Here is a 24,892-nt window from a genome sequence, read left to right as displayed (position 1 = left end):
CTTATGACATTCTTTCTCATCCCTGGAACTCAAACCATTTTCTGATGCCCCAAAAAATATATATTTAAATAATTAAATTAATATCATAAACGTGCGCTGACTAGATGATTAATGGCTTGAGCTAACAACTACTGGTTGACTAGGAAGCCCTTGTAAACATCATTTATATTGTTAAATTTTCTCTGCATTAACACCTCAATAAGCCAGTTAAAATGAATGGTGCAGAAACATAACTACTATATTAGCGCAGGATGATTACAACTGAATCTCATGGTTCTAAATGGACGCACATTCTGAAACACAAGAGCGGATTGTCTGATGCTAAATGGTAAAAATTGCTTCAAATCTTTAGTAAAGTTTTGTCTGGTGCCCTTGTTTTTAGTCAGGGTATAAAATACTTGCTTCTAGCATATTATTAAGATGACATAATTTTTTTTTATCAAGCTCATGCAACTTAAACAAGAAAAAAAATATGTGAAGCAATCTACATCTCACATAGTCACACCAAATGTCATCAGGACACTGAGTTGCAGAGGGAAATGCAGAAAAGTTTTTGTTTTCTCCAACTTTCCCTCAAAAAACTGTAAAAAAAAGAGTCAGGAAAGCCATTGGAGCCTAAACTTCCGTCTATCTCATCAGAGTTCCTGCTGTTTCTGCTGCACAACAAACACCTTCCTCGCACCACAGACGACTGCTGAGGCGTCTCTCTGGAGGGAATAACTCGTTTGTGTGTCCTTAGCGAAGGGCAGAACCACAACGCTGCTGAGCTACAGAGAAACCCTGCCGTATAAGCTCCCAGCTCAGCCTCTCAGCGGTCTCGTCTGAGCACACCAGCAGAGAGAAGATAGGGAGAAAAAAAAACCCCACAAAGGTAAGGAAGGGCAGAGTAAGAATGACTAAGCATAAAAAATGCACAAGCACTGTTGCCGCTTTATGTGTTTTCAGAACAATTCCAGCAGGCTTTCCGTTTGGTTAATGGATGTTGTATCTGTGATGGGAAGATAAGACAGGGGTGAGGGAGGACAGCCAGGTCACTGCTGATGATGAGGTAGTCTGTTTTTACTCTGTTAGCCTGCAGATTCACACACAATAGAGGGCTCTGATGTGATGTCACACAGAGGCCTTATTGTAGGTTTTCAGCTCTCCGTTCATTTCTAGCAGAATTAATGGCTAATGTCTGTCTGGCAACTATTAATTTCATTATTAATGTGTCTGATTTAATTTGTGAATAAATAATGTCACCTTGTTAGCTATGGCAGAGCATGTCAGCTAGCCATTATGGTACTGCCTTGTTCTTGTTAACGCATCTGATTGTTAAGATTAACTTCAGTGACTTTTCTTGAGCTAGGGCTGCAACTAATGATTATTTTCACTATTGATTAATCACTTATAATTTTCTTGATTAATCGGCTGTCGTTTAGTGAATAAAACAGAAGAAAACACAGAAAAATGCCTGTTACCTCAAGGTGAAGTGATCAAAGTCTTGTTTTTTTCCAAACACAATGTAAGACAATGAAAACCAGCAAATTCTTCATCAAATCCGGCATTTTCGCTTGAAAAGTGACTTATGATAATTAATTGAGAATTATCAATTATCAAAATAATTGCTGATTCATTTTCTGTCAATCAACTAATCTTTTAATCAACTCATCGTTGCGGCTCTATCTTGAACTACAATATATCTCTGTGTGTACTAGAGCGTTATTTCTTGTGACCCCTTTATACAAGGCATGTCTGCTTGCAACCACTCGTCAGCTCTCAGTCAAAAAAAAATTTAATACTTTTTACTTTTAAATGCCCTACAGAGGCTGATAAATGTATACAGTATTAAACTACACAAAAATGGCAATGACAAGAGAAAGGTCTGGAAAAAATAGTTTTGTGTGGTGGAATTCAGTTTCTTCTTTTTTGCTGCAGTGGTAAAAGTTTCGTATGAAGTGTCTTTCAAAATATTTATACCTGTATAAATATAAATAAGCATAAAACCTGCCATTATGGAGAAGGTCAAGACACAATGACTCATACAATTATAGATCATGGTGCACAGTTTTGGACAGTCTTTCCTCAAAGGCATTCATGGTGTTTCATTCAGTCGTACGTACGAAAAGTAACGGAAGAATAAAAACAGAGAGCTTGAAAGAGAAGGTCGATCTTGTCTACTTTCTCAGTGCTTATTGGATTGTCAGTTTTCGGAAAGTTACGATAAATGTTGGATGGATCTGGTTTGTTGCACATGCCTCTCAACTATTTACTGTCAATTAAAGGCAAAAATGCCACGCCCTGCTCAAAAATAATAATTTCATTAGATAATTGTTGGGAGTTAAGATTCTGTTTGTAAATCCCACAAACATACTGATATCTTTAATCATCCAGTGGTTCTTAAGATTCATCCCAGGTTGGGAACCTCTGATTTACTGTGTCACAGTAACCTACTTGTGGAAAAGACTTGTTAAAGTTGTGAACATACAGTGACATAATTACTGAATTCCCACATCACAGTTTTCAGGTCCTCTCTTTACATCTCATTACATTTTCATCTCTTCCACTTTTACAAATGAAACTTAAAGAACGACTTTGATTGATTGACAGAGTAGGGTGGTAACTAATTACATCTAATCCGAATTATGTAATCAGATTACACACAAAAATACAGGTAATCAGTCCTGATTATGTGAGAAAGGATGTGTAAACTGTGAAATACCAACAAATTAAGTCATCCAAAAGGTATTCCAAAATATTCTGATGACTCATTTTTGTTATATCAGAGTATTATGTAACCAGTTGCAGATATTTACTATATATAATGCAAACGTAATCTTACCCAACCCTGTTAATAGAAGATTTGCGGCACAGCTGCAGCCAGAAAACGCCAAAACCATCAATACCAATGCAGAGAGACACTCATTGTTTTTCAATCATATATCAATGTACTAACCTATCTATCTATCTGGCTTATCTATCTGTCTATTGGTCTATACTACCTGTCCTGTTTCATCCTACCAAGCAACACCCACCCACTCCAGTACAATATGCTTGTTTACTTTGCTGTGCTGAGACAATTTGTGGTGTTTTTGTCTGAAAAAGCCACTGAGATAAAAAAAAAAAAAAAATCCTGTCCCCTGCTGGCATAGAGCCACCGAACCTGCATCAATAATTCATATCTTGACAATTATGAGATATGGATTCTGAGCCTGGGAATTCTTGATCTGGTAGTGGAGGCATAACGGTATGGTTGATGGGTGTGTATCCTAAAACTTTTCATCCGTGCAGCCTGGTCTGTTCAGCTTCTTCTTTTTTTTTTTGAAGAGCTTCGCTCGAGGGAATCTCAGCACTTGTTTGAGGGAGAAGAGAGCATCTGAGTCACCTCACCACCAGCTGTGGTTTTCCTAGCTGTGATCTGAATCAGTCACCCTTCAATTACCAGCTTCTCTGACTATTCGGCTACCTCTGTCCTCCAAGCAGAACTGTCATATTATACCCCAAATGCACCTTTCACAGCTGTACAACACAGAACAGCTGTTCTACACACGCTTCACAGTGGCTACATTTTTAGTGGAATGATTACAGAGGTGACGAAGCATGGCGACAGTCAGGCCCAACGTTTACCTCTAGGTACATCTTAAACCATAAGGCCACATAAAAAAAAAAAAAAACATATTCTTTAAAGCTGGTCAAAATGAAATCCCTCCTCAAGTGTCCGTCTCTCAGACAAAGCTATAATTCTGCAAGAGCCATGCTGGCCCCAAAAGCTGCTCCGCTACCAGCCAGTCCTCAGAGGAACCGTAACCAGGGCCAAGGAACAGGCATCCTGGGTGGGCTTGGCTCCAAGTACTGGGCGTACAGCCCATGCTGGAGCCTCGGCGGCCACTCACTGGTTTATTGCCATTTGAGGGAGAAAAAAGGAGAAGGGAGGGGATGGAGAGGAAGAGAGGGGATAAAGGGGGGGAAACAGGGAGAGATGAAGAAAAGGATGAAGATGCACTGAAATGCAAAAGAGGAATGTTTAACTGCCTGTTGGAGATTAGTGCCATGTCCCATATATATATATTTATGTACACATCTCCTCTGTAAATGGAAAACAAATGTGTAGAGCAAAAAATACACACACCCATAATTACTGAGTGAGCCTTATGGAGGTTGCTTACAGTGTAGAACATGATGACACCAGACCACATTACCAGCACACTGTGGACACACACACACACACACATTGTCAGTAACAATAATAGCTGTCAGCCACACACATTGGAGTGTTTTATGTGTTTATGGCTCAGACTAAGTCCAGAGTGCAGTCTGCTTTCAGTAGGCCTGGTCTTTACCTGCCAACAGGGGTTTTCAGGTGGCTTTTTCCAGCCGGGTTTCATCATATTTGGACCAAAAAAGGAAATTCATGACACCCTTGACTTGTTTTGGTTCTGAAGCAGCATCTTCCCACCTTGAGCGCATGCAATAGGCTGTAGATGCATTGGTGCAAGTGCAGCTGCATGCATCTGGCTCCATCAGACACCGGCTTCGGGCTCGCTTACCTGGATTGCCGCAGTCAGCGCACGTTTCGTTGCCCGGTCTCGCCAGCACGTCTTGCAGGAGCCGGTTGTTCCCCTCCGGTTCCTGCGCCATGGTGAGTTTATCCGTCCAGCCTCACCGCGGTGGGGAAGAAGCCAAGCACAAGAACATCCGCTGCGGAAGCCCGATCACCTGTCAGCTCCAATCTGAACTGGAGAGGAGAGAAAGACCGAAGGAGACTGAACGATCCAAACCGAGAGGATGGAGGTAGACTCTCTCTCTCTCTCTCTCTCTCTCTCTCTCTCTCTCTCTCTCTCTCTCTCTCTCTCACTCACTCACACACACACACACACGCACACTGATAGCTCTATTACCAAGTCTCGCTGACTGCATAATGATCAAGCCTACATTACCGTCACCTCCCTCCCTCCCTGCCCGTCTGTCTTCTCGCCACCGTCCAGTCTCATATGTAATGATAGTGAGACATCCAGTGGCGGCTACCTGAACACACTTGTCTTAAAAATATAAAAGTCATCTAGGAATGTCCATTTTGCTTTCATTTTGAAATCATGCTCAGCTGTTTATGTGTTATCATCAATTGATTTGTTTTGATATTAATGATGAATTATTATTTACACTCTCCCCCACTTTAATATTCCAGTAAAATGCCCATGTCTGTATCATATTTCAAATCAATATTTATTAGCACATTTCAAACATGTTAGTGCTGTTAAGTGCTTTGCAGGTGACTGACAAGCTATAAACAAGTGGAGACTGCATGCAAGAAAGAATATGAGCAGTATTAGATTACCAAGTGAATAAAAATGCAGCTGCAACTGAAGATGATTTTTTAATTACTGACTAATCCGTTGGAAATTAATTTTTAATTATCCGATTAGTCGTTTAACCTATAAAAGGTCAGAAAACACCCCTAAAAAGTCCATCTCAATTTCTATGAGATCTTCAAATAACTTCCGACCAACAACCCAAAACCCAAAGATAAACAGTAATTTCTTTGTCAATTCACTAATCTGTTAATCCACTAATTATTACATCTTAGTAAAAATGATACATCTGAAATAATTAATGAATCAAATACATACGACTATTTAAACGTTTAAAAAGAAAAAAATATTTTTGTATAGTTATTTTATGTTTTATGTTATTTACAAACACAACATAGCTGTACTTTGTCTAAACAATGAGGTCGCACCTCACGGTAAACATGTTTATGATATTCCCACAATATTATATCATGTTGTGTATATTTTTAGCAGGATTTTAATAAGATTCTTAAGGTATTTCTTTGTCGATTTGTGCAGATTGTGTATAGATTGTATGATTTTGAAAAATACATTTAACTGTTTATATAAAATGAATTAGATTCATGTATGACACTGTTTTATCTTACATGTCAAATTATTACTCAAATGATCGATGATCGATGCCACCAAATCGACTACTACTGCCTGTCCACAGAGACGTCATATTTCTGCGACGGGTTGACGCACAGGGCGACTGTTGACTCGCAGACTAGCATCTTCTCAAATTAGGAATTATAAACAAACATAAATATGTCCACTGCTATGAATTTCGGGTCGAAGAGCTTTAAACCTCGGGCTCCTGATAAAGGCTCTTTCCCCCTGGATCATTTTGGTAAGTTAAATTACAGACTGTCGGCTTTGTATCTGTTGAATAACGCAGTAAGTTTTGCATAACTGATGTCGGAGTTCTGTCATGTTGTTGACATGAAGACAAAGACAGCTGTAACGTCAGCTGTGACACAAACTGGTCCTGTCGTCTTTCTTCAGCTCGCTACGTTAGTCGTTTATGTTACTTTGTAATTTACAGCTATAGTGTTTTAATGAAAGGAGTACGAGCTACTTCAACACCAGTTTGTTTTGGTTCCAAAACTTCAAATCTTTTAACCACCCGGATGAAATAATATATAATATAATCAGTCTGCTGCATGATAGTATAGTTGAACCCTTTTCCTAAGCTGTGACTGTGTTAGCTGGGATGAAAGAGTTGCAAATTTGGAAAAGAGTTTAAATAGAAGTTGCAGTTCTGTGAATAAATTACAGTATCATGTTTCTGTCATAGCTATTAAAATGCTGAATGTGACACACATGCTGCTGTGTCCTAACTCTCCAGTCAGTGTGAAAACAAAGTGCTGAGTCCAACAAACTAACTGTAGATTGTATTTGTGAATTCTAAAGGACTCACAACACCTTGTGTTTAATATTCTTCTTTATTACACTAAAACAAAGCACAATGTTTTTGAGACCACATTGTCTGGCTGTCAGGTATAATTGAATCCAACAGATGGTATTGTCCTGTGTGTTTACAGCAGAGTGCACCATCCAAGCTTGAACTAAGAAAATCCAAAAGTACATCACAAATACTGATTGTATATATAGGAAATTAAAAAAAAAATTAAAAGCAATATTTCAATAGCAAACATATGTGCAGAAATATTGTCTAACATTAACTTGAACACTATCTGCAGCCTGACAAACTGCAAAACTCTACTTGGCTGAAGCTTCAGGCTGATTGTGACTGACTGTTATTTCAGGAGAGTGTAAAGACTTCAAGGAGACGTTCATGAAGTGTCTGAGAGACAACAACTTCAACAACTCCCAGTGCCGACTACAGTCCAAAGACTACCTGGAATGCCGGATGAACCAGTAAGAAACATTAAATGTGCCTGGCATGAGACTTACAGTCCAGCTTCACTTGTTTCTGACATTTGTTCCGTTATCTTATTATCTCGTTTTCCAGTCAGCTGATGGCCCAGGAGCCCCTGGAAAAACTGGGATTCAGGGACCTGATGGATCCTCCTCCCAACCAAGCAGACAAAGACGCTAAACCCTGACCTGCTACAACACCACAGCTACTGCTTCCAACATGGAGGGATGGTGTTGCTCTGAACTTATCATTATCTTGCAATTTGTTGGAAAAAAAACATCACAACACAAGTCCCACAAAAGCATATTATGAGAAGACTTCGAGGATCCTGCTGACTTTGAGTGGAGAACATACATTTTCCTCAAGAGCAGGTCTGACTAAAGACATGAGGTTACAACATCCAACCTTTGACCTCATTTTATCCATCACGTGTGTACATAAAATACAAATGTCTAATATATGAAGATGCTGTTTTGGCATGTTAATAAATCTTTTATATTTAAACTAAACTGATGTGTAGATTGAGCCTAGATTGATTTGTTTTTCTTGTTTTGAGGGATAAAGAGTGTTGATCCAGTAAAGCTTTAGCTCCTGAGAAACAATGACTTATATTTGGGGTTTTTTTGTTCATAAATAAAGGCTACACAAGCATGAAATTGACCACGGGAGGTTTAATCCAAAATTTAAGGAGTTTACAATCACTTTTAAGGTCCTGTCCTGTCTGATGTAATTTGAAAATCAGGTAGTTTCAAGGCATTAAAAAGTAAACATCATGTAGTGTATGCAGCTGCAGCTATATCTATTTCTCCAAATGTGAAGGCTTTATTTGTCAAGACTGCATGTACTGTACATGTGTGAGACTTGGTCAAAAATTATTATTTTCAATTAAAATTTCTTACAAAGACACGGTCAATATCTGTGTCTTAAAAAAACAAAGGGAAAGAAATGTCATCTATTATGAGTACAGAATATGTAAATATAGTGTTAGTGTGAGGATTGCTGCTCTGATGACTGTGGTGTTGTTTCTTCATTTTTTGTTAGAGGTCTTTTAGAGGGTGTAACATATTCCTCTCTCTGAAGAAAACAAGTTCAGTTAATCTGAGGAAAATTAAAGGTCCCACATTATTTCCCACATTTATGTTGCGTTTGATTTGAGGTCAGAAGAATTCCCAAATCCTCACTGGAGGGAAAGTATGATAGAAGTTCAGAGCTGGAAGGTAAATTCTCTAAAACCCCGTCTCACACTGTGTCATATCAAATACATTACTGGGAGTGTTGTTGTCATGGAAAAGACTATTACGCATGGAAATGAAAAATAAAGGGTGAAAATAAAGTTATATTAAAAAAAAAGAACATGTGAGTATGAAAACAAACAAAAAACAAATCAAGATAACAAGCTGTTATTGGTTTGTAAGACTCTCAGCTGTGACATCTCAACCTAACAGTGTGTCTTCAGACTCACCGCCTTTAACTTTTGGAGTTGTCCTCTGGCTCTTGGGTTCACACACAGGTGTGTGTTTTTCCCTGTGGTAAAGCTGTAGAGTTGAAGACAGATAGGAGAAATAATTCCATTGTGAGGCAATGAGTACAATGTTTATGTGAAGAGTAGCATTGTGAAAGAGCAATTTGTGCAATTTTGAGCAAAATGTAATGAATGTAGTCTAAGAGATGAACAGCTACACTAGTATACAGTATATACCTATATCATAGATGACTGGCTGAAGGTCTGGTCAGACTGGATTTTGCTCCCCATTCATTTCACAGGATCATGTGACGAACACTGGTCCAAGAAGGCTTCTTTTCCATACGCAATAATTACAAAACAAACAGCTGTAATAAATTAATACATGTATCTGGGTGACACAAAACCCCCGAAATGACTCTGCATTATCAGATTTTGATCCATCAGTTCCAATAAAATTTAAAAAAATATTAAAAAGCCTCATCAATGTGTGCAGGGAGTCAGCAAGACGTCAGCCGGTGCAGCCGGAGCAAGTCTGAGAAATGCAGAACTGGAGAGCAGGGTTATAATTCTCTGCAGGTTCAACATTATTAGCAACTCCTTTCACATTACACATCATTCAACATATTGTTTATCTAAAATTATGAAGTGGTGCAACTTTAAGTTTAGGCAACTAAACCTAAAAAGTCTGGGCAGCTATAAACTGCTTGGTTGAGGTTTGGGAAAGATTATGGTCATGGTTTAAAAAAAAACCCTCTGTTGACTGTTTGTAGGTGACCAGATACTAACAGCAGCCTCCAGAGTCACAGTCATTACTCACACGACCACAAGAGGTCGCCTTTAAGAGAATATAAACATATGTCATTTTAAGCAGTTACACCAATAATATGCTGTTGTTCTTCTGATGAGGACAGTCACTCAGTGCCTCTCCTTCACATTATTCCTGGTTTGTCTGCTCATGATCAGCTGTATAGGGGACACAGTCTGTCCCACCACACTACGACACCTGGGCTAAGGCTTGTAACACTGCGGACACCCTACAGTGCAGCACACACACGAACACACAAACACAATAACATTAGTAACCTTAGTTAAACTATGTGTGGAAACATGTGTCTCAAGGCCTGGCAGAAACTTTTTGATGAAGTGAATCACTGTTTTTTCAGAGCACAAATCTGGACAGTGATGCCTTGCTAGAATGACAGCTTGGATTCATAATTTATTGACTTTTGACTCTGAGTCAACCCTTAGTTTCAATGTATGCCAAACACAAACAAGAGAGCCAGCAGTGTTTGCAACAGTATTCTCTAAAAAAATTCTGTGATTCCCTTGTTTGCCTCTAACTACATAAGCATTTCTCTGTGGCAAGACAAAATGACCTTTTCCTGTTATTCTTCTCATGTTATCCAATATGTTTGGATGTGTGGAAATATTCACACCCTTCCAAAAATCCTCTGCAGGCATCTGTTTTGATTTGTCTTTGGACAGCATACTGAGCACTTCATTTTCCAAAGACATCAGAAGATTTCCTTCATTAACATTCAATACAAATACTGAGAATGTTGAGATACATATTGCCACTGTATGAAAACATCCTGTAACTAGTGGTGGAATTTAACTGAGTGCATTTACTCAAGTACTGTACTTAAGTACAATTTTGAGGTACTTTTATACTTTCATTCCATTTCATACTACTTTATACTTCCACTCCACTATATTTCAGAGGGAAATCTTGTACTTTCTAGCGGCTTTGGCTCAGGAGGTAGAGCAGGTCGTCCACTAATCGGAAGATCTGTGGTTCAATTTCTGGCTCCTTCAGTCCACATGTCTAACTGTCCTTGGGCAAGATAATGAAACCCAAATTGCTCCTGATGACTGTGCCATCAGTGTATGAATGTGTGTGAATGGTTAGTTCCCTCTGACGGGCAGGTTGGGACCTTGCATGGTAGCCTCTGTACCCATTCAGCGTATGAATGTGTACAAGTACAATCCATTTACTCCACTATATGTATTTAACAGCTTTAGTTACTTTTCAGATGAAGATTTGACACAACGGATAATATAACAAGCTTTTAAAATACAACACATTGTTAAAGATGAATCAGTGGTTTCCAACCTTTTTGGCTTTTGACATCTTTCAAAAAGCAGTGTGTAGTCGGGGTCACATTTCACATGTCTATGAGTTGTTAACAGCTCCACCAAATAGTGATTTTTCCCTCTAAACTTCTCACATGCTTTCATTTCAGTAAATGTTCAAATGATCCAATATTTCACCAAAAATCAAAGATTAGAGAAAAAGTCCAAAAAGTGGAACAGTTTTGTGTATCAGACCTTTGTTTTTTCTACTTTTCTCTCCCATTAATCATCTCACGACCCCTCAGATTTATCTGGTGACCCTTTGGAGGGGCCCGACCCCTAGGTTGGGATCCACTGGACTAAACTAGCTAACTGTATATAAAGTGGTTGAAACTAGCTTCACCTCCAGCAGCTACAACAGTAACATGCTGCTCTAACACTGATGCTTCAGTATTAATAATCTAATGATGTTATATATAACAATATATCAGTCAGAGGAACCAAACCATTACTTTTACTGCAATACTTTAACTACATCAAGATGATAATACTTATGTACTTTTACTTCAGTAGGATTTTTCATGCAGGACTTTTACTTGTAATGGAGTATTTATACATTGCTGTATTGGCACTTTTACTAAAGTAAAGGATCTGAGTAATTCAGAAACCGAAATTCAAGATGAAAACTAGGACACGCTCAGAGGACTCACCATGAAAATGAAGTGATCATGATTCATAGTGTTTGTGTATTGAACTCTTAAAGATGACCTCCAGATATGTTTTAAGACATATGGATATACTTACTTTGAATAATAACTTGTGGCCCACAAAAAAGTTTAATTACCTTGTTTAAAATTCTTAAAATCACTTGGAAGTTCAATTACAAGTAAACTGCATACTAGACCAAAGTTGGCTAGTCGTGATGTCACAAATCATAGGTACATACCGTAAACTGAGATTTAAGTGAATACAGAGAAACTTTGGCAGATGAATGTGAAAACAGCCGGCTAGTGCCAAACTCTATATATACATCATTCTGCAGGTAAAACACATAACCCCAACCCAGTGGACAAGAAGAAAAACATATTTTTAACTGGACTTTAAAGTATAGTGAGATGGACTTGAGGATGAACAAACTTTTACTGTATATTACTAGTTACTACTACTACTACTTACTGTGTATAAGGACAGAGTGCAGAGGGATGTGTGCTGAGAGTGATGAGCTGCACAGAATGAAGAAAACATCTGGATTAGCCGCTGTAGGTGCAACAGATGTGAGCATACCCAATATGCGCTCCAATCCAAAGTTTAGAATAAATAAAAACAAGCTGGACCAGAGAGTGTTGATTGATCTGATATACTTTTTGTTCAGAAACAACTTGAATTGTATAATATGTTCATAAGGGTCATACGTTTGTTTTCGCTCATATTTGTTCAGCTTTATTGTTCTTGGTCATGATATAAGCTGATATAAACTGTAAACAAAGGACCAAAAAATGAAATGAAATCTTTATTAATTTAGAAAGCAAAAGATTCCTACAAAGACATTGTTAAAATCTTTAAATGTATTTTAAATCAAGGAAAATTAATAATTTGATCCAAATTAGTAGAAAAATGAAACAGAAAATGGTATCAGTGTAAAGACTTCTGTGTAGGGAGTCACAATGCATCATCTTGGTTGTGACTGTCGAAGGAGTGCTTGAGAAACCCTGGTAGCCTAATGGTTAAGGTGCACACCACATGATGCAACATGTCCTGTCTCTCTCTAAACTTTAACTGTCAAATAAAGGCAAAGTGACCCCACCCAAAAAATACATGAGAGGAGAGGAAGGCATCCTGTGTCCCAGTTTGTGTCTCTGTACAGTAGAAATCTGGTGAAAGTGAACGATGAAGAGCTGGTTCAACAGTAAAACAGTGACTTGTGAGGAGAAAAATCATTGCTACATAGAACACACAACCCTTCTTTCTAGAGAAAGGGGAACACTGCTGTCTTTCTGAGTGGTTACTCAATGATTCTGACAACATGTTTCTTTCCTAAAGGGATTAAAAAATATGTAAACAGATATATTGTCTTCAGTACTGGTGTGATGTGTTGATGCTGCTATGAAACAGAAAATATTTCAATCTTTCACAGATTTTCAGGGATGTTTTTGTCCCAAGCTGTCAATACAGCATATCAGTACAGCAACGACACCAATACAATGTTTTTCAATGCTTGCTTTATTAGTTTATAAGATGTCATGATTTCTGCAAAGCCATTAGTAAAATATGTATTTAGAAATAGAGGAAATAAAACATTTTATCTTTGTTAGTAGAAAACTTTAACAGAAATTAGCGCCAGCATTCTGCTCAGAAGGTCATGATGCATCATCTTCATTTTGGTTGATGAAGGCTGTTCACAAGGGGTCCACAAGTTATTCCTCTCTGTGGAGAGAAACAGTTCACTTCAGCTTGGAAAGTTAAAAGTCCAACATTATAGAAATTAAGATTTTCACATATATGCTGCATTTGATTTGAAGTCACAGACTAAAATTCCTAAATGCCAAATAAGACAACACACATTAAAACTTGTTAATAGTTTAGAGGTTGGGTATGTTCCCTCAAACTGCTCCTGACAATGTGTTATCAAATGAACAACATCCTTAAGATTATTGTTGACTTTGGACAGTCTAAGAAAAGAAAACATCAATATAGAAATACAAAACCATCAAGATCAACAAGATTTCCTTGTTTATGTTTCTTTCAGCTGTAAATTTCAACTTAAACACGTGTTCTCCAGACTTACTTTTTTTAACCTCTCAAGTCTTCTTTTAAGCCACCAGGCTTTAGGGTCCACACACCATGTATTGTTACTCCTGGTGACAAAGCTGTAGAGTTAAAAATACAGATAAGAGAAAAAAATGTATATTTCATACAACCAATTTGCCCCAAGCCATGAAAACAGCATTAGCTTTAAAAGCATTGTATGACATTTTAATGTTTCTTACTTTGTTGCTGAGAGTTAGAAGAAAAGAATCAATACCACTTTCCTGTCTGTGCATTAAGTATAGTTCAAAAGCTGAGAGATGATTAGCTTAGCTTAGCATAAACACTGGAGGTGTGGAGAAACAGCTAGCCCAACTAGCTGAATGTTGTGTTGAATGTGTTTTCTTTCTCATAAAGCATTTCCAAAGCTGATTTTTCCAAAAAAAAGAAAAAAAAGAAATTGTAACCTGCATTGTTTACATGTGTTTACTTGCAAGCAGTCTAATTCCTCACTGCCTTTGCTGGTACATTGCTGCATATTTCAGTGCATTGCCTCCACATGTAGATCAGTGAAATAGCATGCAACCAATGAGAGGATTGTGCATTGTGTCAAATGAGGGACCTGCACTTGAAAACATTGCTCCACAGTGCAGAACTAAAACTTACTGTACTAAACCACTGAATCTCAACTATAGATTGATTATGTTCACATGGTGCATTTTCCAAGACTGTGTGATGTTGCAGAAGTAACTCTGATATCGGGAACATAAGGTAACTGAAGGTGTAATTAAAGGGGAACTGGACAGCAGAAGAGAAGATGCAATACAGTGTTGCACCACAGTGCTCAGTTTGCAACATGTACCTCAAGAATATATGCAAGATGCCGTAATATTATAGGAAATGTAAAAGCAATGTAGTTGAATGGGGCTGATTTCACACAGTCCAACCTAAGATTTGATTTATTTTATTTTGATTTTTTTTTAACCTGTATGAGTAGCTTTGTTTACAGTCTATGAAGGCTGAATAGCATGTATATACAGTATTGTGTAGGTGTCGTCCTTAACTAAGTTAACTTTCACCGTGATTCCTAGGAGTGATTCCGAAAGTTCTTCACATTAAATCTGGTTCACAACACACCACAAATACAGATAGAAAATGAAGCTTGTGTGTCATTGAATACTTTCCCTTACATGTAAGCATGTACTTTACAAGGCAAGAGGTCTTTCCTCTGTTCATAGCAGGCGTCAACAGGCTCCCTGATGGCGGCATTTGAGGTTCTCGTACAGCAGTCAAACTGGATGTATCTCACTTTTGGGGGCTTACTCGTGGTACACTGGCGTCGCCCTACAACGCAGCACATACAGACACAGAAAAACATTAGTATAGTAATAAAATACTGTAATTAAATTAGTGCTGCATAGACTTACAAATGCCATTTAGCTGCATTTGTCATTTATAAGAACTCACCAATAAGCACTATGGTATGTGGGTTAAATCATCCAAAATTTACAAATTGCTAATGCATAAACCAATATGTCTAAAGGATGTTTTGTTTTCCTCAATTTAAGTGTTGAGTTCACACAGTAACCAAGAGATAAATATTTGGTTTTAGCTGTTCATGTCATTTTATCCAATTTATTTTCATCTGATACAATTTGATGTGATTTACAGTGATAACTAATAATAAAGCCTCTCATCAGCTATTCATGTTTGACTTCAATCTGTGCCTTAAAACATGTTATTTCATGGTCAGACAGTTCATAAGCATATCTTCAGTTATCCTTCAAAAGCTACTTTACTCACTAGCAGTCAAAGCCACACTCACCTTGTCCAGGGAGAAAAAGCAGCATGATGAAACACATGCAAGTCAGTCCAAAGCCAGTAGAGAAAGCCATCCTGGGTCCAATATGGTCAACGTGTGTGTACAGTAAAGATCTGGTAATAATGAACCATGAAACTCTTATACTGTCCAGTCACAGAGTGGTTTATCTCTGACTCTCTAGACCAACATTTTTTTGGTATACACCCAGCAAAAAGGAGGAAACACACACCCCCTCATTGCTCATGTAGAGATTGAAGCAACACCAGGTGTCTTTGTGACTGGCTGCTCAATGTTCCTCCCTAAAACAGCTTCAGTAACGGTGTGACATATTGAAATGACAGACAAAAAATATTATTTAAAGTTCATGAGATTTGCCTCCAACTACGTACGCATTTCTTTGTAGCAAGAGAGAATGACCTTTTCCTGTTTTCCTTCTTATGCTATCCAGTAAGTTTGTGCGAAAATATTCGCACCCTTCCAAAAGTCCTCTGCAGGCGTCTGTTTTGATTTGTCTTTGTATTGATTTAAATGTATTTATTGGGATCATGTACCGTGTTGAACATAAACGTTAACATTTGATGTGCTGCACCAGAGTTAGCTTATGGCAAATTTTCATCTGCAGTCCCTTACAATTAAAACACATAACAGCACAATAACAAACAGTACAAAGCAAAAAAACACAGGGCACATTTTACAAAATACAAATGTGGTAGGACGGCCGGCTCGTCCCCACTCATGTTGTTTGTGTGTGTTGGACCAGTGTAAATGGTAGTGAAGGCTCCCCCCTTTGCTCCCCGCCCATTGAATGCCGCTGAGCTGGGAGCAATTATTCTATTCCACCTTGATTACTGGGCGGTACCATGCCAAGCTATATCTGGGGAAGGGCTACACACTTCAGATGTGCGTCCTCCTACCTCTTCCTGGAGCGTGACCTTCGCTTCGCCAGTGTGGTTTGGCGTGGCCTTATCGGATCCACGTGGCTGTCTTGAGACGCTGGTTGTTGACATTTCCTCCGTTCAACTTTTGTCAGGTGTGTTCCGATGCTATTGTTGCATATCTGGGCTATATTAGTGGCGTGTCTGATGCACTTTCTGCTCTCCAGCAGAGTCAGCCTGTATTCTGGCCGGAGGTTGGGAGTTGGGAGTGTGTGGCCTCGGAGCCGTGCGCAATAATCCATGCGCTGCGTTGGATTCCTGAGGTAGGCTTGCTCATTTCTGTCTGGTGTTTTTATGCGCTTTTGCTTGGCTGCACATGAAATGCGACTCTGGTTTCTGATTGCTGTTGGCAGTTATTAAGCTGCATCCCTTTGCGGCTACCTTCCCTGTTGCTTGGGAAGCTGCGCCTTCAGTTACTGGTATGTGTGAATTTACTTGTTTCAATCCATCTAATTGTAATTCGGTGTAGTAATTTTAGTCTGTTGTATGTCACAGCAGGTGGCTCCACCTCTGAAGCAGGCCTCTGCACTCCAGCTACTGCTGTTCTGTCTGTGGGTTCGCCTCAGCAAGCTCACTGCTCGACTGTAATTGTTTCACTGCTTTTGTTTTTGGCTTTTAAATTAATCCTTTGTGTGTGTGTGTGTGTGTGTGTGTGTGTGTGTGTGTGTGCGCGTGCTCGCTGCCTTGCACGCCTGGAGTGTTGGCTGCACTGCATGTGTTGTCTAGGTAGGGGAAATTAACGTAGTGTAGGATAGCTGCACCACGAAGACTGATCCTCATCAGCAAACCTATCAATCTTTGGTTAATAATTATGGGGGTTTTTTGTATTGTAACTAGATATTCATTGTTGTTGTTTACAGATTTTCTGATCATTGTGTTCTGTAGATTTTGTTCTATTTTTGGTTTATTGGGTTAACTGTGTGTGTGCAAGCAGTACTTAAAACACAATCAACCTTGGTGATGACCTTCTGGGCCCAGCATAGTGTGGCGTCGAGGCAGGTTTTTTTTAAATATATTTTGTGCCCCTTTGCCTTGGCTAACAGTTTGCCTCTTTTCTTTGGACAGGAGCTGTTGGGCTAGTGTGGCGTGTGGCTGGCTGCTCCCTGCGGTGGCAGTCCCTTCACTTCCTGTATAGTAGTGCACTTTGGGTGTCATTCATCGGTGTGTGGTGTGTAGCATCAGGATCCTTCTTCCCTTCAAAACCTGGCCTGTGGCATCTACAGGAACAATATCCAGTTTCCTTTTTGTAAATTTATTAAATTATTAAAGACAGAAGCAACACTAAGATGATCTTCAATTAACTTTCCCTATACTTTCAGTTTAAAGTCTCCTAAAAATCTTGGTTCCCTCCTTGTGAGATTATCAGTGTTTTTCCTGATTGATTCACTGTTTCCTTTTGCCTCATTCAATATATGGAGATACAAACAAGATTTAACTTCTTAGCTCTTGGATAACTTTGTTCTTTAAAACTTTATGAATCAGCATGTCAGTATCTCTTCTAGTTTTAATTGCCTTCCTTAGTGCAGCATCTCTAGATTTCATTAGTTTCCACAAATTGTCATTAAACCACCGTAAATTGTTTTTATTTTTAGATTTTATCTGTATCCTCACATTAAATCTTGACAGAGTTGATTCTGTGAGTAAAAGAAAAAAATCAAGTTGCTCAAATTATATCCGTCAAATTCAGAAACCAAAATTCAAAACGAAAACTAGGACACACTCTGAAGACTCACCATGAAAATGAAGTGATCATGCTTCATACTGCTTGTGTATTGAACTCTTAAAGATGACCTCTAGATATGTTTTGAGACATATGGATATACTTACTTTGAATAATAACCCAAGATGGCCCAAGATGGTTTTCCCACAAAAAAGTTCAGTTACCTTGTTTAAAATTTTTAAAAAAAGTTCAGTTACATCTAAGTAAGCTGCATACTGGACCAAAGTTGACTAGTCGTGATGTCACGAATCATGCTCATAGGTACACACCTTAAACTGAGATTTAAAGTGAATACAGAGAAACTTTGGCAGATGAATGTGAAAACAGCCGTCTAGTGCCAAACTCTATATATACATCATTCTGCAGGTCGAACGCATAACTCCAACCCAGTGGACAAGAATAAAAACATATTTTTAACTGGACTTTAAAGTATACTGAGATGGACTTGAGGATAAACAAACTTTTAGTGAACTACTTACTGTATATAAGGACAAAGTGCAGAAGAGTGCACAGAATGAACAAAACATCTCGATTGGCCTTCGTAGGTACAACAAATGTCAACATACCCAATATGCGCTCCAATCCGAAATTCCAAATACATAAAAGTAAGCTAGACCAGAGAGTGTTGAGTAATCTGATTTACTTTTTGTTTACAATTAATAGAAATAACTTAACTATTATGAACATATTATACAATTTATGTTTGTTTTTTGCTCATATTTGCTTGTTTATAATCTTCCAAAAAACAAAATGTAAAAATTACACTTTGGGTCTTACATAGGATAGCTGCTTCCAGTCTTTTGGCTAAGCTAAGCTAACCACCTCCCAGCTGTAGCCCATATTTGACATGCAGACATTAGCTAGCCTAGCTAACCCTCTCCTGGCTCTAGCTTCATATTCAGTGCACAAGAGTGCTTGGGAAACCCTGGTAGCCTGATGGTTAAGGTGCATACCACATGATCTCTACACTTTGACTGTCAAATAAAGGCAAAGTGACACCCCCCCCCCCCCCAAAAAAAAAATACGAGAGTGCGAACCTTCTTATTTAACTCTGCAAGGAAGCAAATACATGTATTTCCCAATATCATTCTTGGTCTGCCCACTCATTATTGGCTTGGTAGGGGATACTGACACACCACAAACACAGACCATTGTGTGAGTGTACTTTTACTTACATATAAGCACGTATTTTACAGTTATCAAATGTGTTTTCCTTCTGTTCAAAGCAGGCACTGACAGATTGTTTAATGGTGGCGTTTGAGGCCTTCGTACAGCAGGAGGGAATGATGTGTCCTGAACTTCATTGCCGAGGGCTGTAACATTGTGGACACACTTTAATGCAGCATACACAAAATGACAGTAAGTCAAATTCATTTGATCTATATGATACAATTTGATATGATTTTCTTATCCTACCTAGACAAAGCTACACTCACCTTGGACAGAAAGGAAATGCAGTATATGGTTAAACATGAGAGACTTCCAAAGCTAACAGAGGAAGGCATCCTGTGTCCCAGTATGTGTCTCTGTACAGTAGAAATCTTGTAAAGGTGAATGATGAAGAGCTGGTTCTACAGTAAAGCAGTGACTTGTGAGAAGAAAAATCATTGCTACATAGAACACACAACCCTTCTTTCTAGAGAAAGGGGAACACTGCTGTCTGTCCGAGTGGTTAATCAATGATTCTGACAACATGTTTCTTGCCTAAAGGGATTAAAAAATATGTAAACAGATATATTGTCTTCAGTACTGGTGTGATGTGTTGATGCTGCTATGAAACAGAAAATATTTCAATCTTTCACAGATTTTCAGGGATGTTTTTGTCCCAAACTGTCAATACAGCATATCAGTACAGCAACCACACCAATACAATGTTTTTCAATGCTTGCTTTATTAGTTTATAAGATGTCATGATTTCTGCAAAGCTATTAGCAAAATATGTATTTAGAAATAGAGGAAATAAAACATTTTATTTCAGTTAGTAGAAAAATTTAACAGAAATTAGCGCCAGCATTCTGCTCAGAAGGTCATGATGCATCATCTTCATTTTGGTTGATGAAGGCTTTACACAACAAGGGGTTTACAAATTATTCCGTTCTGGGGAGAGAAACAGTTCACTTCAGCTTGGAAAGTTAAAAGTCCAACATTATAGAAATTAAGATTTTCACATACTACTAAAAATACACAGACTAAATTTCCTAAATGCCAAATAAGACAACACACATTAAAACTTGTTAATAGTTTAGACGTTGGGTATGTTCCCTCAAACTGCGCCTGACAATGTGTTATCAAATGAACAACATCCTTAAGATTATTGTTGACTTTGGACAGTCTGACAAAAGAAAACATCAATATAGAAATACAAAACCATCAAGATCAACAAGATTTCTTTGTTTATGTTTCTTTCAGTTGTAAATTTCAACTTAAACACGTGTTCTCCAGACTTACTTTTTTTAACTTATCAAGTCTTGTTGTGAGCCACCAGGCTTTAGGGTCCACACACCATCTATTGTTACTCCTGGTGACAAAGCTGTAGAGTTAAAAATACAGATAAGAGAAAAAAATGTATATTTCATACAACCAATTTGCCCCAAGCCATGAAAACAGCATTAACTTTAAAAGCATAGTATGACATTTTAATGTTTCTTACTTTGTTGCTGAGTTTGAAGAAAATAATCGATACCACCTTCCTGTCTGTGCATTAAGTATAGTTCAAAAGCTGAGAGATGATTAGCTTAGCTTAGCATAAACACTGGAGGTGTGGGGAAACAGCTGGTCTGACTAGCTGAATGTTGTGTTGAATTTGTTTTCTTTTTCATAAAGCATTTCCAAAGCTGATTTTTCCAAAAGAAAAAAAAAAAAAAAAAAAAAAAGAAATTGTAACCTGCATTGTTTACATGTGTTTACTTGCAAACAGTCTAATTCCTCACTGCCTTTGCTGGTACATTACTGCATATTTCAGTGCATTGCCTCCACATGTAGATCAGTGAAATACTATAAATCCAATGAGAGGATTGTGCATTGTGTCAAATGAGGACCTGCTCTTGAAAACAAAATTACTCCACAGTGCAGGACTAAAACTTATATGAACACAGTCCTGGTCCTCCTGGCTGGATAGGCTACTGAATCTCAACTATAGATACATTATGTTCACATGGTGCATTTTCCAAGACTGTGTGATGTTGCAGAAGTAACTCTGATATCGGGAACATAAGGTAACTGAAGGTGTAATTAGAGGGGAACTGGACAGTAGAAGAGAAGATGCAATACAGTGTTGCACCACAGCACTCGGTTTGCAACATGTACCTCAAGAATATATGCAAGATGCCGTAATATTATAGGAAATGTAAAAGCAATGTAGTTGAATGGGGCTGATTTCACACAGTCCAACCTAAGATTGGATTTATTTTATTTTGATTTTTTTTAACCTGTATGAGTAGCTTTGTTTACAGTCTATGAAGGCTGAATAGCATGTATATACAGTATTGTGTAGGTGTCGTCCTTAACTAAGTTAACTTTCACCGTGATTCCTAGGAGTGATTCCGGAAGTTCTTCACATTAAATCTGGTTCACAACACACCACAAATACAGATAGAAAATGAAGCTTGTGTGTCATTGAATACTTTCCCTTACATGTAAGCATGTACTTTACAAGGCCGGATGTCTTTCTTCTGTTCATAGCAGGCGTCAACAGGCTCCCTGATGGCGGCATTTGAGGTCCTCGTACAGCAGACATACGAGAAGTATCCCCCGTTTGGGGGCTTACTCATGGTACACTGACGTTGCCCTACAATGCAGCACATACAGACACAGAAAAACATTAGTATAGTAATAAAATACTGTAAATAAATTAGTGCTGCATAGACTTACAAATGCAGTTTAGCTGCATTTGTCATCTATAAGAACTCACCAATAGGCACTATGGTGTGTGGAATAAATAATCCAAAATTTACAAATTGCAAATGCATTAACCAATATGTCTAAAGGATGTTTTGTTTTCCTCAATTTAAGTGTTGAGTTCACACAGTAACCAAGAGATAAATATCTGGTTTTAGCTGTTAATGTCATTGTATCCAATTTCTTTTCATCTGATACAATTTCATGTGATTTACAGTGATAACTAATAATAAAGCCTCTCATCAGCTATTCATGTTTGACTTCAATCTGTGCCTTAAAACATGCTATTTCATGGTCAGACAGTTTATAAGCATATCTTCGGTTATCCTTCAAAAGCTACTTTACTCACTAGCAGTCAAAGCCACACTCACCTTGTCCAGGGAGAAAAAGCAGCATGATGAAACACATGCAAGTCAGTCCAAAGCCAGTAGAGAAAGCCATCCTGGGTCCAATATGGTCAACGTGTGTGTACAGTAAAGATCTGGTAATAATGAACCATGAAACTCTAATACTGTCCAGTCACAGAGCGATTAATCTCTGACTTTCTAGACGGAACATTTTTTTGGTGTACACCCAGCAAAAAGGAGGAAACACCCACCCCCCCATTGCTCATGTAGAGATAAAAGCAACACCAAGTGTCTTTGTGACTGGCTGCTCAATGTTCCTCCCTAAAACAGCTTCAGTAACGGTGTGACATATTGAAATGACAGACAAAAATGTTTTTTAAAGTTCATGAGATTTGCCTCCAACTACGTACGCATTTCTTTGTAGCAAGAGAGAATGACCTTTTCCTGTTTTCCTTCTTATGCTATCCAGTAAGTTGAAAATGCGAAAGTGCGAAAATATTCGCACCCTTCCAAAAGTCCTCTGCAGGCGTCTGTTTTGATTTGTCTTTGTATTGATTGAAATGTATTTATTGGGATCATGTACCGTGTTGAACATAAACGTTAACATTTGATGTGCTGCACCAGAGTTAGCTTATGGCGAATTTTCATCTGCAGTCCCTTACAATTAAAACACATAACAGCACAATAACAAACAGTACAAAGCAAAAAAACACAGGACACATTTTACAAAATACAAATGTGGTAGGACGGCCGGCTCGTCCCCACTCATGTTGTTTGTGTGTGTTGGACCAGTGTAAATGGTAGTGAAGGCTCCTTGATTACTGGGCGGTACCATGCCAAACTATATCTGGGGAAGGGCTACGTACTTCGGATGTGCGTCCTCCTACCTCTTCCTGGAGCGTGACCTTCGCTTCGCCAGTGTGGTTTGGCGTGGCTGTGTCGGATCCACATGGCTGTCTTGAGACGCTGGTTGTTGACATTTCCTCCGTTCACTTTTGTCAGGTGTGTTCCGACGCTATTGTTGCATATCTGGGCCTTATTAGTGGCGTGTCTGATGCGCTTTCTGCTCTCCAGCAGAGTCAGCCTGTATTCTGGCCGGAGGTTGGGAGTTGGGAGTGTGTGGCCTCGGAGCCGTGCGCAATAATCCATGCGCTGTGTTGGATTCCTGAGGTAGGCTTGCTCATTTCTGTCTGGTGTTTTTATGCGCTTTTGCTTGGCTGCACATGAAATGTGACTCTGGTTTCTGATTGCTGTTGGCAGTTATTAAGCTGCATCCCTTTGTGGCTACCTTCCCTGTTGCTTGGGAAGCTGCGCCTTCAGTTACTGGTATGTGTAAATTTACTTGTTTTAATCCATCTAATTGTAATTCGGTGTAGTAATTTTAGTCTGTTGTATGTCACAGCAGGTGGCTCCACCTCTGAAGCAGGCCTCTGCGCTCCAGCTACTGCTGTTCTGTCTGTGGGTTCGCCTCGGCAAGCTCACTGCTCGACTGTAATTGTTTCACTGCTTTTGTTTTTTGTTTTTGACTTTTAAATTAATCCTTTGTGTGTGTGTGTGTGTGCGTGCTTGCTGCCTTGCACGCCTGGAGTGTTGGTGGCACTGCATGTGTTGTCTAAGTAGGGCAAATTAACATAGTGTAGGATTTAAAGCTGCACCACGAAGACTGATCCTCATCAGCTAACCTATCAATCTTTGGTTAATAATTATGGGGGTTTTTTGTATTGTAACTAGATATTCATTGTTGTTTACAGATTTTTTGATCATTGTGCTCTGTAGATTTTGTTCTATTTTTGGTTTATTGGGTTAACTGTGTGTGTGCAAGCAGTACTTAAAACACAATCAACCTTGGTGATGACCTTCTGGGCCCAGCATAGTGTGGTGTCAGGGCAGTTTTTTTAAAAATATATTTTGTGCCCCTTTGCCTTGACTAACAGTTTGCCTCTTTTCTTTGGACAGGAGCTGTTGGGCTAGTGTGGCAAGTGGCTGACTGATCCCTGCGGTGGCAGTCCCTTCACTTCCTGTATAGTAGTGCACTTTGGGTGTCAGTCAACGGTGTGTGGTGTGTAGCATCAGGATCCTTCTTCCCTTCAAAACCTGGCCTGTGGCATCTACAGGAACAATATCCAGTTTCCTTTTTGTAAATTTATTAAATTATTAAAGACAGAAGCAACAGTAAGATGATCTTCAATTAACTTTCCCTATACTTTCAGTTTAAAGTCTCCTAAAAATTTTGGTTCCCTCCTTGTGAGATTATTGGTGTTTTTCCTGATTGATTCACTGTTTCCTTTTGCCTCATTCAATATATGGAGATACAAACAAGATTTAACTTCTTAGCTCTTGGATAACTTTGTTCTTTAAAACTTTATGAATCAGCATGTCAGTATCTCTTCTAGTTTTAATTGCCTTCCTTAGTGTAGCATCTCTAGATTTAATTAGTTTCCACAAATTGTCATTAAACCACCGTAAATTGTTTTTATTTTTAGATTTTATCTGTATCCTCACATTAAATCTTCACAGAGTTGATTCTGTGAGTAAAAGAAAAAAATCAAGTTGCTCAAATTATATCCGTCAAATTCAGAAACCAAAATTCAAAACGAAAACTAGGACACACTCTGAAGACTCACCATGAAAATGAAGTGATCATGATTCATACTGCTTGTATATTGAACTCTTAAAGATGACCTCTAGATATGTTTT

The 24,892-nt window shown here is 38.6% G+C and overlaps 3 protein-coding genes and 2 long non-coding RNA genes across 9 annotated transcripts in view; 3 read left to right on the top strand and 2 right to left on the bottom strand.

Annotated features, from left to right (window-relative positions):
- LOC137172034 (arf-GAP with dual PH domain-containing protein 1) overlaps positions 1–4,892 on the bottom strand; it is a 33,578-nt gene extending 28,686 nt beyond the window's left edge. Inside the window, exon 1 of the mRNA XM_067576286.1 lies at positions 4,527–4,892. Within this exon, the coding sequence (XP_067432387.1) occupies positions 4,527–4,617 (91 nt within the window). The 5' untranslated portion in view covers positions 4,618–4,892. The remainder of the gene's footprint in view (positions 1–4,526) is intronic.
- Positions 4,893–5,987: 1,095 nt separating this feature from the next.
- On the top strand, positions 5,988–7,700 carry cox19 (cytochrome c oxidase assembly factor COX19). The gene is made up of 3 exons (XM_067576512.1): positions 5,988–6,159; positions 7,079–7,190; positions 7,285–7,700. Exons 1-3 carry the CDS (start codon positions 6,078–6,080, stop codon positions 7,376–7,378), a joined length of 288 nt encoding a protein of 95 aa, XP_067432613.1. The 5' UTR covers positions 5,988–6,077; the 3' UTR covers positions 7,379–7,700.
- A 5,231-nt stretch (positions 7,701–12,931) lies between these two features.
- Positions 12,932–15,515, bottom strand: LOC137172516 (C-C motif chemokine 20-like). The gene is made up of 4 exons (XM_067577001.1): positions 15,300–15,515; positions 14,665–14,818; positions 13,515–13,596; positions 12,932–13,153 (listed from the first exon to the last, which is right to left on the bottom strand). Exons 1-4 carry the CDS (start codon positions 15,367–15,369, stop codon positions 13,103–13,105), a joined length of 357 nt encoding a protein of 118 aa, XP_067433102.1. The 5' UTR covers positions 15,370–15,515; the 3' UTR covers positions 12,932–13,102.
- An 855-nt stretch (positions 15,516–16,370) lies between these two features.
- Positions 16,371–17,506, top strand: LOC137172522 (uncharacterized). The gene is made up of 4 exons (XR_010925001.1): positions 16,371–16,494; positions 16,585–16,650; positions 16,727–16,815; positions 17,297–17,506. It is a non-coding gene; the product is annotated as an uncharacterized lncRNA (long non-coding RNA).
- A 5,599-nt stretch (positions 17,507–23,105) lies between these two features.
- Positions 23,106–24,371, top strand: LOC137172520 (uncharacterized). 5 transcript variants are annotated; one of them, XR_010924998.1, is made up of 5 exons: positions 23,106–23,197; positions 23,273–23,365; positions 23,456–23,521; positions 23,601–23,686; positions 24,152–24,371. It is a non-coding gene; the product is annotated as an uncharacterized lncRNA (long non-coding RNA). The 5 variants fall into 5 exon arrangements; XR_010924996.1 differs by having other exon boundaries at positions 23,598–23,686; XR_010924997.1 differs by having other exon boundaries at positions 23,270–23,365; positions 23,598–23,686.
- Positions 24,372–24,892: the final 521 nt, after the last annotated feature.

The sequence above is a fragment of the Thunnus thynnus genome, chromosome 20 (genome assembly GCF_963924715.1).
Source record: "Thunnus thynnus chromosome 20, fThuThy2.1, whole genome shotgun sequence".
Lineage (NCBI taxonomy): Eukaryota > Metazoa > Chordata > Actinopteri > Scombriformes > Scombridae > Thunnus > Thunnus thynnus.
The sequence above is the reverse complement of the archived record's forward strand: the minus strand, read 5'-3'. Positions and strand labels throughout refer to the sequence as shown.